General features: G+C 47.9%; 1 protein-coding gene across 1 annotated transcript in view; it reads left to right on the forward strand.

Moving 5' to 3' along the window:
- Positions 1 to 352: 352 nt before the first annotated feature.
- The window catches only part of LOC144889791 (uncharacterized), a 107,725-nt gene continuing 95,252 nt past the window's right edge, over positions 353 to 12,825 (forward strand). The window contains exon 1 of the mRNA XM_078770992.1: positions 353 to 1,667. Coding sequence (XP_078627118.1) covers positions 363 to 1,667 — 1,305 coding nt within the window. The 5' untranslated portion in view covers positions 353 to 362. The remainder of the gene's footprint in view (positions 1,668 to 12,825) is intronic.

The raw sequence follows: 12,825 nt of genomic DNA on the forward strand, positions 1-12,825 counted from the left end.
TGGTGATGCCAGCTGAAGTACAGAAGGATGTCTGCAACCAAGATGAGATTGGTCAGAAAGCGTATAACACGTTTGTTGCAGAGCGCATCAACACAAATGAAATCAACCTTTGGGCCAGAATGGGAAAGGTCAAACTGAAGATGTGGAAGAGTGCCAGGAAAGCTGTGAAGCACAAACTGGCAGACAAGGTTGTAGAGCTGAAAGACGACAGGTCACTGTTTGCGCACATGCTGATCGTGGCCCGCTCACGACCAGAGATCAACTTGAAGGATGCCATAGGTCAATATGAATTCACCGCGCTTCCACGAACCCTCTTTGCAATGGCTGGGACACTACTACCATGCACAGACAAAAGCAAGCTCATGGGCATCCTAGAAGATCTACCCAAGAAGTCAACTGGCACTGGTCAGCAGCCAGACGACGACAATCCTGAACATACTCCACCCCCTCCCAAGAAGGTGACTGTCATAGACGGCATGGCATTAGTGCAAGCAATGGGTAAGCCACAATGGGTCAAAACATGTGCCCAGTGGGCTGGCCATTTCAATGCAACACTGGACTGCAAGACCAACGGGTATGATGAAGTCCACCTCGTGTTTGACCGATATGATCTGCCAAATTCACTGAAAGAGGCCACACGGGAGAGGCGCCAAGGTGGCAAGCCGCCCACTGCTTACCACGTTCAAGACAGCACCCCGATTGGGAAACTGACAGCAAAACAGTTCCTGTCGCACACCAACACCAAAGATGAGCTAACTGTCTATCTGGCAAAGAAAGCTCTGTGTCACTTTGAGGGGACTACCAAGGTCTTCATCGTCACTTCAAGGCAGGATGTCTTCTCCAACTGCATGGATGTACAGCATCTCCGTAGCTCCCAGGAGGAGGCTGATACGAGGATCTTTCTTCACAGTCTAGATGCCGTCCGAAGAGGTGCAACACAGCTGTACATTCAGTCACCTGATACTGATGTATTCATCCTAGCACTCCACCGGTACCATGAACTATGCAAAGACACATACTTCATCACGGGTGTGGGGAACAAGAAGAGGCAAATCTCACTGGAACCAATAGTACATGAACTTGGTGTCAGGAAGGCTGCAGCCCTACCAGGATTCCATGCATTCACGGGAGCAGACCAGACTGGTCGGTTTGCCGGCAAGGGAAAGCTCACATGTTGGCAAGCCCTCAATAGGTGCTCTGTTGAGGTGGTATCTGCGTTTCATGACCTTGGGGCCTCTGAGGAGCTGAGAGCTGACACAGAAAGTGACATTGAGGCATTTGTATGCCAGCTGTATGAGCCTCGTACTACAGTTGTGGATGTGGGCAAGCTGAGGTGGAGACTGTTTACCAAGAAACAGCTAGAGGCACAGAAGCTGCCACCAACACGGGGAGCTTTACATGAAGCCATTGCTCGTGCACATTTCCAGGCCATGGTGTGGCATCAGGCTGATGTACCGGACCCCCAGCTTCCACAACCAACAGAACATGGATGGAGAGCAGAAGGAGATCAGCTGGTGCCCATCACAACCAAGGACCCTCCAGCCCCAGCTGCCATCACACATCTAATCAAATGTAACTGCAAGAAGACCCAATGCATGTCTCACTGCTCATGCAGGTCTCAGCATCTCAACTGTTCTGAGATGTGTATGTGTGGGGCAGATGAAGAGGTGTGTGGTAACACGGGTCAGGAGCGCCCCATGGGAATCGATAACACTGATGATGAGGAGGATGGAGATCCTTCAATGTAACAATGAACACTGCCAACTAAAAATATTGCACAAAGACATTATAAGTGTACATTTGAACACTAAAGTCCAGCCTTTATGTGATTTAGAAGTGAAAATGATGGAAAAATATATATATATGTGTTGGCATAAGTGCGTGAAAATCCAAGATGGCTGCCATAAGAACCCTTTTGATCATATGTAGGTGTATAAATGTGTGTTTATTGGATTAAGTATCCGCAAATATGTACATTTGGACACCAAAATTAACACTCTAGGTCATTTAGAAGCCAAGATAATGACAATTTCGGTTTTCAACAAACGCCATTTTGATAATCCAAAATGGCCGCTATAAAGAACTTGAAAAAAATGGAGACATATTTTTTCTACAACTTCTATCATCCCTAAAGACAACCCAACCAGTGTCCACAAATTAACATTTGAATTCAACGGGAAAACATTGGCCCCCCCACTATTGGCTTTGCGAATGGACCGAACCATTTCATGTAAATCTATCTATAATTCCAGTAATCTCTGTGTGTGTGTGTGTCTGTGTGTGTGTGTGTGTGTGTGTGTGTTTGTCTGTGACCGCTGTTTCTCGACAACTACCGGTCCGATATACTTGAAACTTGCCAGGTATATTGCTGGGGACCCGAGGATGTGCCTTTTCAAGGTTTCATATTAATCGGAGAAGTAGTTACCGAGCTATTAGTAAAAGTAACGCAAGCCGTTCGCTTTGGCTTTGCGAATGGACCGAACCATTTCATGTAAATAGAGGGGGGGGGGGTTCTACCGTACTCGCAAGCCGTTCGCTTTGGCTTTGCGAATGGACCAAACCATTTCATGTAAATAGAGGGGGGGGGTTCTGTGGTCGTTACTGCCACGTGGTTTCAAAGTTTTTTTTTGTTGTTGTTGTTTGCACGCATGTTTTTTTGCACGCACGTACGGGCAAGCACGTACGGGCAAGCACCCACGTACGGGCACGTCCTAGTCTATCTATAATTCCAGTAATCTCTGTGTGTATGTGTGTGTGTTTGTCTGTGACCGCTGTTTCTCGACAACCACGGGTCCGATATACTTGAAACTTGCCAGGTATATTGCTGGGGACCCGAGGATGTGCCTTTTCAAGGTTTGAAATTAATCGGACAAGTGGTTCCCAAGGTATGGTCACCGTACTCGCAAGCCGTTCGCTTTGGCTTTGCGAATGGACCAAACCATTTCATGTAAATAGAGGGGGGGGGGGTTCTACCGTACTCGCAAGCCGTTCGCTTTGGCTTTGCGAATGGACCAAACCATTTCATGTAAATAGAGGGGGGGGGGTTCTGTGGTCGTTACTGCCACGTGGTTTCAAAGTTTTTTTTTGTTGTTGTTGTTTGCACGCATGTTTTTTTGCACCCACGTACGGGCACGCCCTAGTATCATATAAAGCACTGACAATGTCTATCAACGCGATCATTTCGTGCAGTTATCGCGATTGTCGGCACACCTGCATTCTGTTTGAAGTGTCATATCTGATAAGATTTTTATTGACAAAAATACACATTTGGTATCAAATGAAAGGTATTTTTATGAAGAATGTCCAGACATTTGTTATTAATGTCAATCAAGTCTAGTGTGGCTGGATTTGAAATATTAGTTTGAATATCTTAGTCTGTGTTGCGTTGGCACAGCGAAACATGGGGTATAGCTGTTCGACTTGATTTTTGAGGCCAATGGTAACACTAAATCTAAAATATATGCCATTTATAATGACCAGCAGATAATTACCTTTCAGATGATATTAACTTATATAACAGACCACTTTCAGCCATCTCAGGGAACATAACGACACGGAAAAGATATATTTTAAGGGTACCATCAAACATGTGTGAAAAATGAATTGTAAGAACCAGTTTATTTACTGTTACCAGTTGATTTCATGTTGAGGGGACCCTACTGCTTCAAAAATATATGGGGTGGTAGAGTTGTGGGGGGGGGGGGGGGTGCACGACTACCATATCTGGCCCATGGCCTACGTGCCGAGACCCCAGCTCATGACAATATTTTCACAGAATAATTAACGTTACACGACAACAGATATGCTTCTGCTGGTGTGCATCTTTTACTTTCATGGAATGAAGCATTTTATGGAGTTGCAAGGACTATTTATGAAATGTTATTTACTGTGTGATTGTTGCTGCCCTTAGTGTGTGATATGTCTATGCAGGATCTGCCAATGTATGCAGGCTCATTGTAAAATGGAAGTTCGTGAAAATAACTAATCATCGCTTAAAGAGACTCGGTAAATGCACGCTGGGTTCGATGGTTCCACGAGGCACTTGCTGTGAAGTGGGATGTCCCGCAAGCTGGGCAGGGCTGCGCTGCCTCATTACTCCCATGCTAATGGAAATCATGCCCGCTCCAGCAGGCTCCGTGCAGTAAATCTGTGTGATTAAAAGCCAATTGTGCTGCCCCTGCCCACCTTTCAGGGAGGACCATTGGCCTTTTGTCTCCGGGCATGGAATTTTATTAATCGTTATTATTTTTTTCCAATATGGATTTCTGCTATGGGGATACAATAATTAAACAAACTTTAAATGATGTAAATCTTAACATAAGCCCCCCTAGAGGTCAGGCTTAATAATGTGTAACCACCGGGGGCAATGAGCCATTTGCAATTTCTTTGCTTTCACCATCAAAGATGGCTTTCTCCCGAAAGGCCACACGCACAGACAGAAAATGAGGTTTTGCCAGGAGAATGATTGTGTCCGTTAGTACCAATCTGCAATGTAAGGTGTGGGAGGCAGAGGTGGAGGGGCAAGTTGTGCCAATCAGGTGTGGGAAAATAAATCAGTAGTGTATTATGCATGGCAACATGGTCTTCGATAACAGGAACACGAGCTATATTATTTTCGTTGCCCTGGGTCTCAAACGATTCAGTAACATTTTCACTTCATTGTGCAGTGACATCCACACGCTTTCATAAACAGAACGATGCAATAAGGATGTTTGCAAAATGCAGAATACCCATTATGTTAAGGTTAAAAAAAGAAGAAAAGAAACATGATCATTCACCCTAATATCTTCCAAACATGTTTTGCCTTGTTTGATTGAAAAAGGAATTCCTTTTGCAATGCGGTCAAATCGAGTTTATTCAGAATGTCCTGGTAAGTGTGACAAATTGTAAATGAGTCTACGTTGTGTCAGTTCAGTTTACTGCGCAGCCAGGTGTTAAACTGCTGGAGGCTCATTGCGCTTTGCTTGTGCCGAATATGTAGCCTAAGTGATATCAAGAGTAAATGCAAGAATATATATAATTACATATGTGTATATATATATATATATATATATATATATATATATATATAATATATATATATATATATATATATATATATATATATATATATATATATATATATATTGTTGCGGATTCGGGGGTCGGCTCTCCCCTTATCACGGGGGTTTAGTCCCCTTGTCTTTTAAGCTGGCCGTCCCCCAATCCTGGAAGTTATGACTCTCCTTCTGGTCAGAATTAGCTCGGGTGATTGGTCAATGAAGTCCCAAATACCTACGTACTAACCCGACTGTAAAGCAGGGAAATAACTCCCACTCGAACCACGGATAAGATGGAAATTGCCGAGCGGTTAGCAATCCGCGGCCCGAGCCATTAACAAAGACTAACCCGATCCTGAGCGGTTTCCAAATCGTGCCATAGGTACTCAATTGAAAGAAAGGATGGAGGTGATCGCATAAGAGGAAACCAGAGTGTAGGAAGAACAAATAAGGGTTTATTTATTATGTACAAAAACCCAAAGAGGAAATGAAAGGAATATACAGGAGGAAGAAGAAACAAAAGGACACAGGGCAGGCTTACCTAAACAGTTTAAACTTATTACGACCCCAGGACGAACAGACACACTCACACGGGATTGTAGTGGTAGGGGAGGAAGGTCCAAGCAGATGGTCCAGGCGATGGGATCCGGCTCCGGTCCACTCCAGTCCAGGCTCCGGTTCCACGGGCGAAACCCGGCAGGCAGCTTCGCGCGTATCATCAGACGCGAGCGGCCCTTACGTATCTCAGGGTTACATATATCGGGGGACTGGGATGCGGCGTACGTAATACGTAGCTCGCGCCAGCTCTCTCTCTCTCTCTCTCTCTCTCTCTCTCTCTCTCTCTCTCTCTCTATCTCTCTATCTCTCTATCTCTCTATCTCTCTATCTCTCTCTCTCTCTCTCTCTCTCTCTCTCTCTCTCTCTCTTCTCTCTCTCTCTCTCTCTCTCTCTCTCTCTCTCTCCCGATCAATGGCTCATATCACAGGCAGTTCGTGCAATCAGCGTCTCCGCGCAGTCCTTTGAAACAAGCGTGCCTCCCGATCAATAAGTTCATAAAGCGCCTTTCCCAACGAGTCCTTTACAATCGATCGTCCCCTGCACAGTCCTTTGAAACAAGCGCGCCTCCCGATCAATAAGTTCATAAAGCACCTTTCCCAACGAGTCCGTATCAAAATGTGCTCCCTCACGCAGTCCGTAAAGGGGCGCGCTTATATATAATGCGCTTTGAGATCAATCCGCGCTCTTCGAAACCACGCCCGCCAGTGAGCTCACCTCAGCCCTGGTTGGTTGGCGAGGGCTCACCAGCTCCACCCTTGGTGAGTTGACAGGGCCACGCCTCGTTCCCGGCGCTCCGCCCCCTTCTTCCTCGAGCTTGACTGCGTGGTTAATGGCGTTTGTTTGAGCAAAAGCTCAGCGAGGCAGCGAACGCTGCTAGCAAGCGGAGGCGCGTAATAGAATTGGGAGAGAGAGGTTGGAAAGGAAGCGAATGGGGCCTATATTATTTGATTAATGCAACGCAGATTCAACTATTGGGAACACAGCCTTAACTGACACATAATAAGGAAATAACTAAAGTTCCTATGGTGGCCTATGTGTTGCATATGAACTAACTATGGGTGCGACCTTTAACCTTTTAAATGATGGAATATTATTTACAAGTATTTACAAAGTGAGGGTTCTAAAAACCACAACACTCCACCCTCCTTTCCTCCAGGCCCGTCCCCGGCCGAATCAACTTTAACTTAGTGTGACACTTAGGTGTGGTTACCCTCTACTTTTAACCTCACCTTGAGTGCGACAGTTTTAACACTAAATATGTCCCGCCTGCTGCGTTGCATCCTATCTAACTGGCTCATGCCCACAGACTAACCAAATTGCGGAATTATTCTCAAAACTACACATTTAGCCGGTGGGGAGCATTATTTACAAAAACACTAATTATTTACAAACTGTCACCCAGGAGCTGTCTTTAGTGGGAAGAGAATAACTTTTTGAAAAGAGGAAAAATACCACACTGCACTGCACTGATACACCATACCATATGCATCAATATGCACCAATAATAAAAATGCACCAAAAGCACCAAAAAGCACCATCATCAAAATGCACACAAAAAAAACATTTTAAAATAATCAATAATGTCTGATGTCTTCTTGCTTGTCTGCTGGGCCGATGCTTCTGGTTGTCTTGATCTTCATCTTGCTGTCTATTTAATAATAGGAAAGGGCACAACCCGCGTCCGCTTTTTGTTATTTCTGGCCAGCAGGGCCAACGTAGGTGGTCCACCTACATGGCACGGTGGCCACTCTGAAAACACAGTGGTCCACAACCAGACACCGCTGGCAACAGTGGCCGGTCCCAGCAGACGTGCCAGGCCACAGTACGTGTGGTCCATAAGGTGGTGCTATGCCACAGAACGTGTGGTCCATATGGTGCATCAGTGCAGGCCGGAGGCAGCAAGGGTGCGGGCGCACAACGGTGGTCACCTGCACAACCCCCCCCCCCCCCCCCCCCGGCACAAAAGAACAATGGTCCGTGAGTGGGGAAGGAAGGACAAGCAGATCCGCGGGCAGGGGCGCAAGGGTACACACCAATACAAAGCAATGCAACATGAAGGGCGCGGGAGAGCGAGCCTAGAAAGCTCATCCCTAACCGTTCGTCACCCCCCATGTCACCTACCCTACCTTTGCTCTTACCCGTATTTACACAATTTACACATTTACAGATTCGTCACTACGTCTTGTCTTTCCCATCCCCTCTAAACCAAATTCGTCCACAATCCCTCCTAAGGAGGAAGGGATGGAATATTAAACAATGTCTCACCCACGTCGAGATGCGTCTTTCATTCCAAATGTCTGCCAAAATATGGTGTGGAGTTTTATCACCTTAGGTGAGTGGATGCGGATGGTGCGAAGAGACTTTCATCCTAGCTATACTTCTAAATGACATTAACACTCTTAAACTACCCGGGGTCTTACCCCGCAAAACCATTGGCCATCATTAAACTATGTGGTTCTAAAAACCAATTCCCATTGAAAATACTGTGGCGCTCTCCAATTTGGGGTGTCACTCCCCCGATTCTTCAACCTGTGCCCTTGCACAATTTCAGGGCTGGGTCGTGTGTCTCACCAGCAGGTCCGCTCACCTGCACACCTCCGCCACTGCAGTTGCCACCCGAGCTTACCTGCTCCTCACTAATCGAACCTGGGGAAGGCCCTCTGGCCCCCTTACCCTGCTACCGCCCTCTCTGGCGTCAGGCTACCTGGGTCCTTCTCTGGATCCTCGGGCCCCATTGAACTCTAACTGGCTCCCAGAGCCTACCTGCGGCCTCACCTGGCCGACAGACTACCAGTGGCGGAGTGCCCATTCAACCATTCTTTCTAACAGGCCACACGCCCAGCCATTCCACTTTACTCATGCACCAATCAAGCAGTACCCTGCTACTTCCGCACCACAGATGTCAATCTCCAACCACAATTTACCTACTCCCTCTACCTACTTTTAAACTACCCTCCCCGGGTACTCATGAGGGGGTCCATCCTTCCCCCATCCACTCCTTCGCATCATACACTCCACTCCACGTATTCCACAATACTCACTCCACACCATACATTCCATACTCCATTTACTCCAGACCATCTTTTCCATCCAACCATTCTCCCTTGCCACCATGCAAGCCAATCACTCAATGCACAATCACACACATCCTCGATACTCTGCTCAATACACTTTCTACATGCACACACAGCATTTACGAGCATTGCCTCTCAATACCTCATTTCATCTTAAACCTCCTGCTCACACACACAGCATCATCTGACTAATTTTTGCCCTTCTAAGATTAGTGCTTCCCTGTCACCCTTATACTATTGCACATCCCTCGCTGTTATCAACCAACTACTCTATGGGGTGTCCCAATACCTTAGCCCCCCCCCCCCTGCCCAGCCCAACTTAGGAGAGGTAGGGAGAAACCACGAATAGGGGAAAAAAGCTTTATTATTCGACATCTCATGTGCACAGTTTCAAAGCTTTGCTTCAATATTTGGTGTGCCCACCGCCCGCCAACCGACATGCCTCCAAACGTGCGGGGTAGGATTCCAAGAGAGACACAAACAAGTCACGATCGAACTCCATTTCTTCGAGGACGTTAGTCAAAGCAGTGAGAAGCTCTTCCCTGGTGTTCTGGAGGCGTTGTTCAACTCTGTCCTTGAGTATCGCCCCCAAATGTTCACAGGCATTGAGGTCAGGCGATGCTCCCGGCCACTCATCGTTTCTGAAACAATCGACCTTGTTCGCCTTCAGAAGATTCTGGGTCGCCAGTGCGCTCATGCACGGGACTCGGACGTGCAGAAACGTGGTCTCCTTGATGCGGAGGACATTTTCTGGGTTCCGTAAGAACGGAATAACATGGCGGGTCAGCACAATGTCTCGGAGGTATTTGCCATCCCATGATTGTCCTTGCTCTTTGATGACCCACATCAGCCTTTTCGCTGTGAACCTCAAGAAGACGTCAACGCACCGTGCTGTCTTCGATTTCTCTCGAATCTTGAGTTATTGTGGAATGTCATCATTGTGAAGAGCCGAAATTCTGTCGTTCTGGAAGTTGGGACGTCGAGCCTCATAAATGAAAAATTCATCAGAAGGGGCCAGGAAAAGAAAATCATCAGAGGTCCACTCGCTCAAAAACTCACAAAACCACATTCGATCCTCGACATTCTTCTCCGTCAGCTTCGGTGCTGGAATTTGGTGAATAGCCTTTGCGCCAATGGACTGAAGGAACCTGTGGATACTTGATAAGCTCTTCTTCTTCCCTCGAACCCGTTCAATCTCCTTTTGGAGCCCTCGAATGCTTTTCTTCTCCTTGGCAAGCGACTCAATGATGATATCCCTGCTTTCCTGAGACAAACATTGTGCTGTCTGTTCGGGCCGGCTGTCCATCTCACAATCGAAGGGATCACGGTTCCAATTGCGTTTGACGAAGCCCTCAGACCTGTTCAGGTACTTGGCAACCCAGGATCGGGATATGGTTCCCGGCGTCTGATCCCTGGCGACTCGGAACACGATAGCCATGATGCGGCATATCCACCTTTTCTTCTCGGAATCACCCGACCACGACATCACTTCACAAAATCTGCAACAGAACAAGAAAGGCTCATTAGATCATTATGAAATTTGGTATTTGAGATGTCAAATGAATGATCCTTCCCGCTATATGCCCGCCATTGTACATTGGCGACCCAGTAGAGCTGGACAGGGGAGGGGGGGGGGGGGCAAGGTGTTGGGGCACCCTGTACTCTACGTCCCCACTACTTGTACAAATGTCGCTACTTAAATCTCGGTCACCTATAGTCATTTTTCTAGATCCTACCAATATCTTAACCCTCCCGGGCTAGTTTTCACTGCCACCCCATAAACCTATATCTCCTTTGCCCAAAAGATACGATGTGAGGGATGGTAGATCCACCATCCCTCTACACCGTATACCATTCGCCAACACTATCACTATGCCAGTCCTCTATCCTTGAGCCTCTCGGTGCGGGAAATACATTTTTTTTTACAGCTCAGCTTCGAAAAGCCGAGCAATGCATATGGGTGGTCTGTCTCCTACAGGTTGGGTCCGTCCGGCATTCGGATTCAGGGGAGGAGGTTTTGTCGGGCCAAGGCTCCAAGCACCATCCCTACGCAGGGCCTTGTGCTCCCATGCGCGGTGGCCCAGCCTTGCCTGGCCGGAGCGCCGCCACCACAAGGAGGCGCCGCTCCAAACCCTTCTCCTTCCCCTCGAACCGGGCCGATCACTTTGCCTAACAAAGCGCGGTACTGACCATGCAGGGTGGAGCCCAGCGCGGATCGCGCATGGCAGTTCTTGAGAAACTGCCGTGGCTACGACCTCCGCCGGTCCCCGCAGCACAGAAAGCGCACCACGCCCCGAGAGCTCGCGTCGGCTATACGTCGGCCTAAACGCTAACCTGGTAACGTCGATGCCCGACTAGCATGCTCACATCCATACGCTACCCGTTCTATACTCACACATCCAGGTGTCTCCATACACTCCATGCATTCCTATCGCGTACATTCTTGCGCATTCATTCTCCTCGCACACTCTGTTATCACACACTTTGTAACACACCTCTCTCGCACGCCATCTTGCGCACACTCTCCTGGTACGTACTCCGTACCACTCGTGGGTGTGCACTCTGTTGCACACCCACTCAGCACACACCTACACACGGGTGTGCAATCCCCTGTCGCACACCCAATCACATGCTCCACAACCAACTCAGGTGTGCATTCTCGCACACTCGCCACAACCAACTCACTCTCTGTATCACATTCATCACACATACACTACGATGTGCATTCATCCTCACTTTCACACTCTGTAACACACTCACTCTTCGACGCACACTTTTTTCTTACACGTGCGTCGTGCGCCATTTCCACTCACGCAGCGCACAAAGGACCTTCCACGAATGCCTGGGTGTCGTCCGGGTCCCAAGCGCGCGAAAACTCCTTTCGCGCCAAACACCTTCCCGCAAAATCTTTTCGCACCATATACAGCCCGACTCACCTTGGCGCTTCTTCTTCTTCGCTCCAACACCTGCAAACTTTCCATTTGGTTATGCAGCACGACATCACGATGTAACCACAGACTTTGCATGCATTCCATTTCTTCCTCCCGCGAGTGCTTTTCTAAGTCCGTCTCTTCCGCCCCAATTTCCACTATTGGTTCGGTTTCTTTTCTTAGCCAACGACCGCCGGCGTGCTCAAAATTTTTTCTTTTAATTCTGCGGCCGTTGGCTTTTCTATGCCCCGGGTCACGATTTCTACACCCGTCCAGGGCGTCCACGTGACTATGCTTTGCTCCAACTCACTCAACCCACGCTCCTCAAGCCGCGCTACCTCGTCGCGTACCCCCGCAACCTTTCCGCCCGATCTGCGGTCAATGTCTCTCACATATTTTTCTATGTGGCCACCCATTCTGTTTTCAAACCCCGTTAACCCGTCCATCATTCTTTTCATTTGATTTTCCCAAGTGTCCATCTTGCTTTTCACCCTCGTTAACCCCTTGCTCATTTCGCCAATCACGTCCTCCAATTGGGCCCCTAATTTACCTTCTAACCCCCCTATTTGGTCTCCCATATCATTTCTCAACCCCCCAATTTAGTCTCCCATATCATTTCCCAACCCCCCAATTTGGTCTCCCATATCATTCCTCAACCCCCCAATTTGGTTTTCTAATCCCCCAAATTTATTTCCCATATCATTTCTCAATTCATTTCTCAATCCAGCATTCCCCATTTGTGTGGCTGCATGAATCTGTGCCATGAGGTCCTGCACATTCATCCCCCCGATTTGCGCAGCGGGCGCGGCCCTCGTCGCCATGTGCGAGGCGCCGCCATTTTGTGCACCTGCAACCCCCACTACCACACTTTCTTCAAATCCCCTCTTCCATTACTCCCACTTCTTCCCTGGGGTCCTGGGTTGACTCTACAGCTTCCTCTACCCCCTCATTTCCCCCCACCGGCATCCGATCACCTTGATTATCCATGTCACGATTTAATTTGGATGTTAATAAAAATTTCGGCCGCTCGAAATTTTGACCAAATTTTTAAGATAATATAAAAATTTGGTTCTGGTCCAATCCCACTCCTGACACCAATTGTTGCGGATTCGGGGGTCGGCTCTCCCCTTATCAAGGGGGGGTTAATCCCCTTTTTTTTTTTTTAAGCTGGCAGTCCCCCAATCCTGGAAGCGATGACGCTCCTTCCGGTTGGAATTAGCTAGG

This window comes from Myxine glutinosa, chromosome 1 (assembly GCF_964187855.1).
Source record: "Myxine glutinosa chromosome 1, kmMyxGlut1.1, whole genome shotgun sequence".
NCBI classification, from domain to species: domain Eukaryota; kingdom Metazoa; phylum Chordata; class Myxini; order Myxiniformes; family Myxinidae; genus Myxine; species Myxine glutinosa.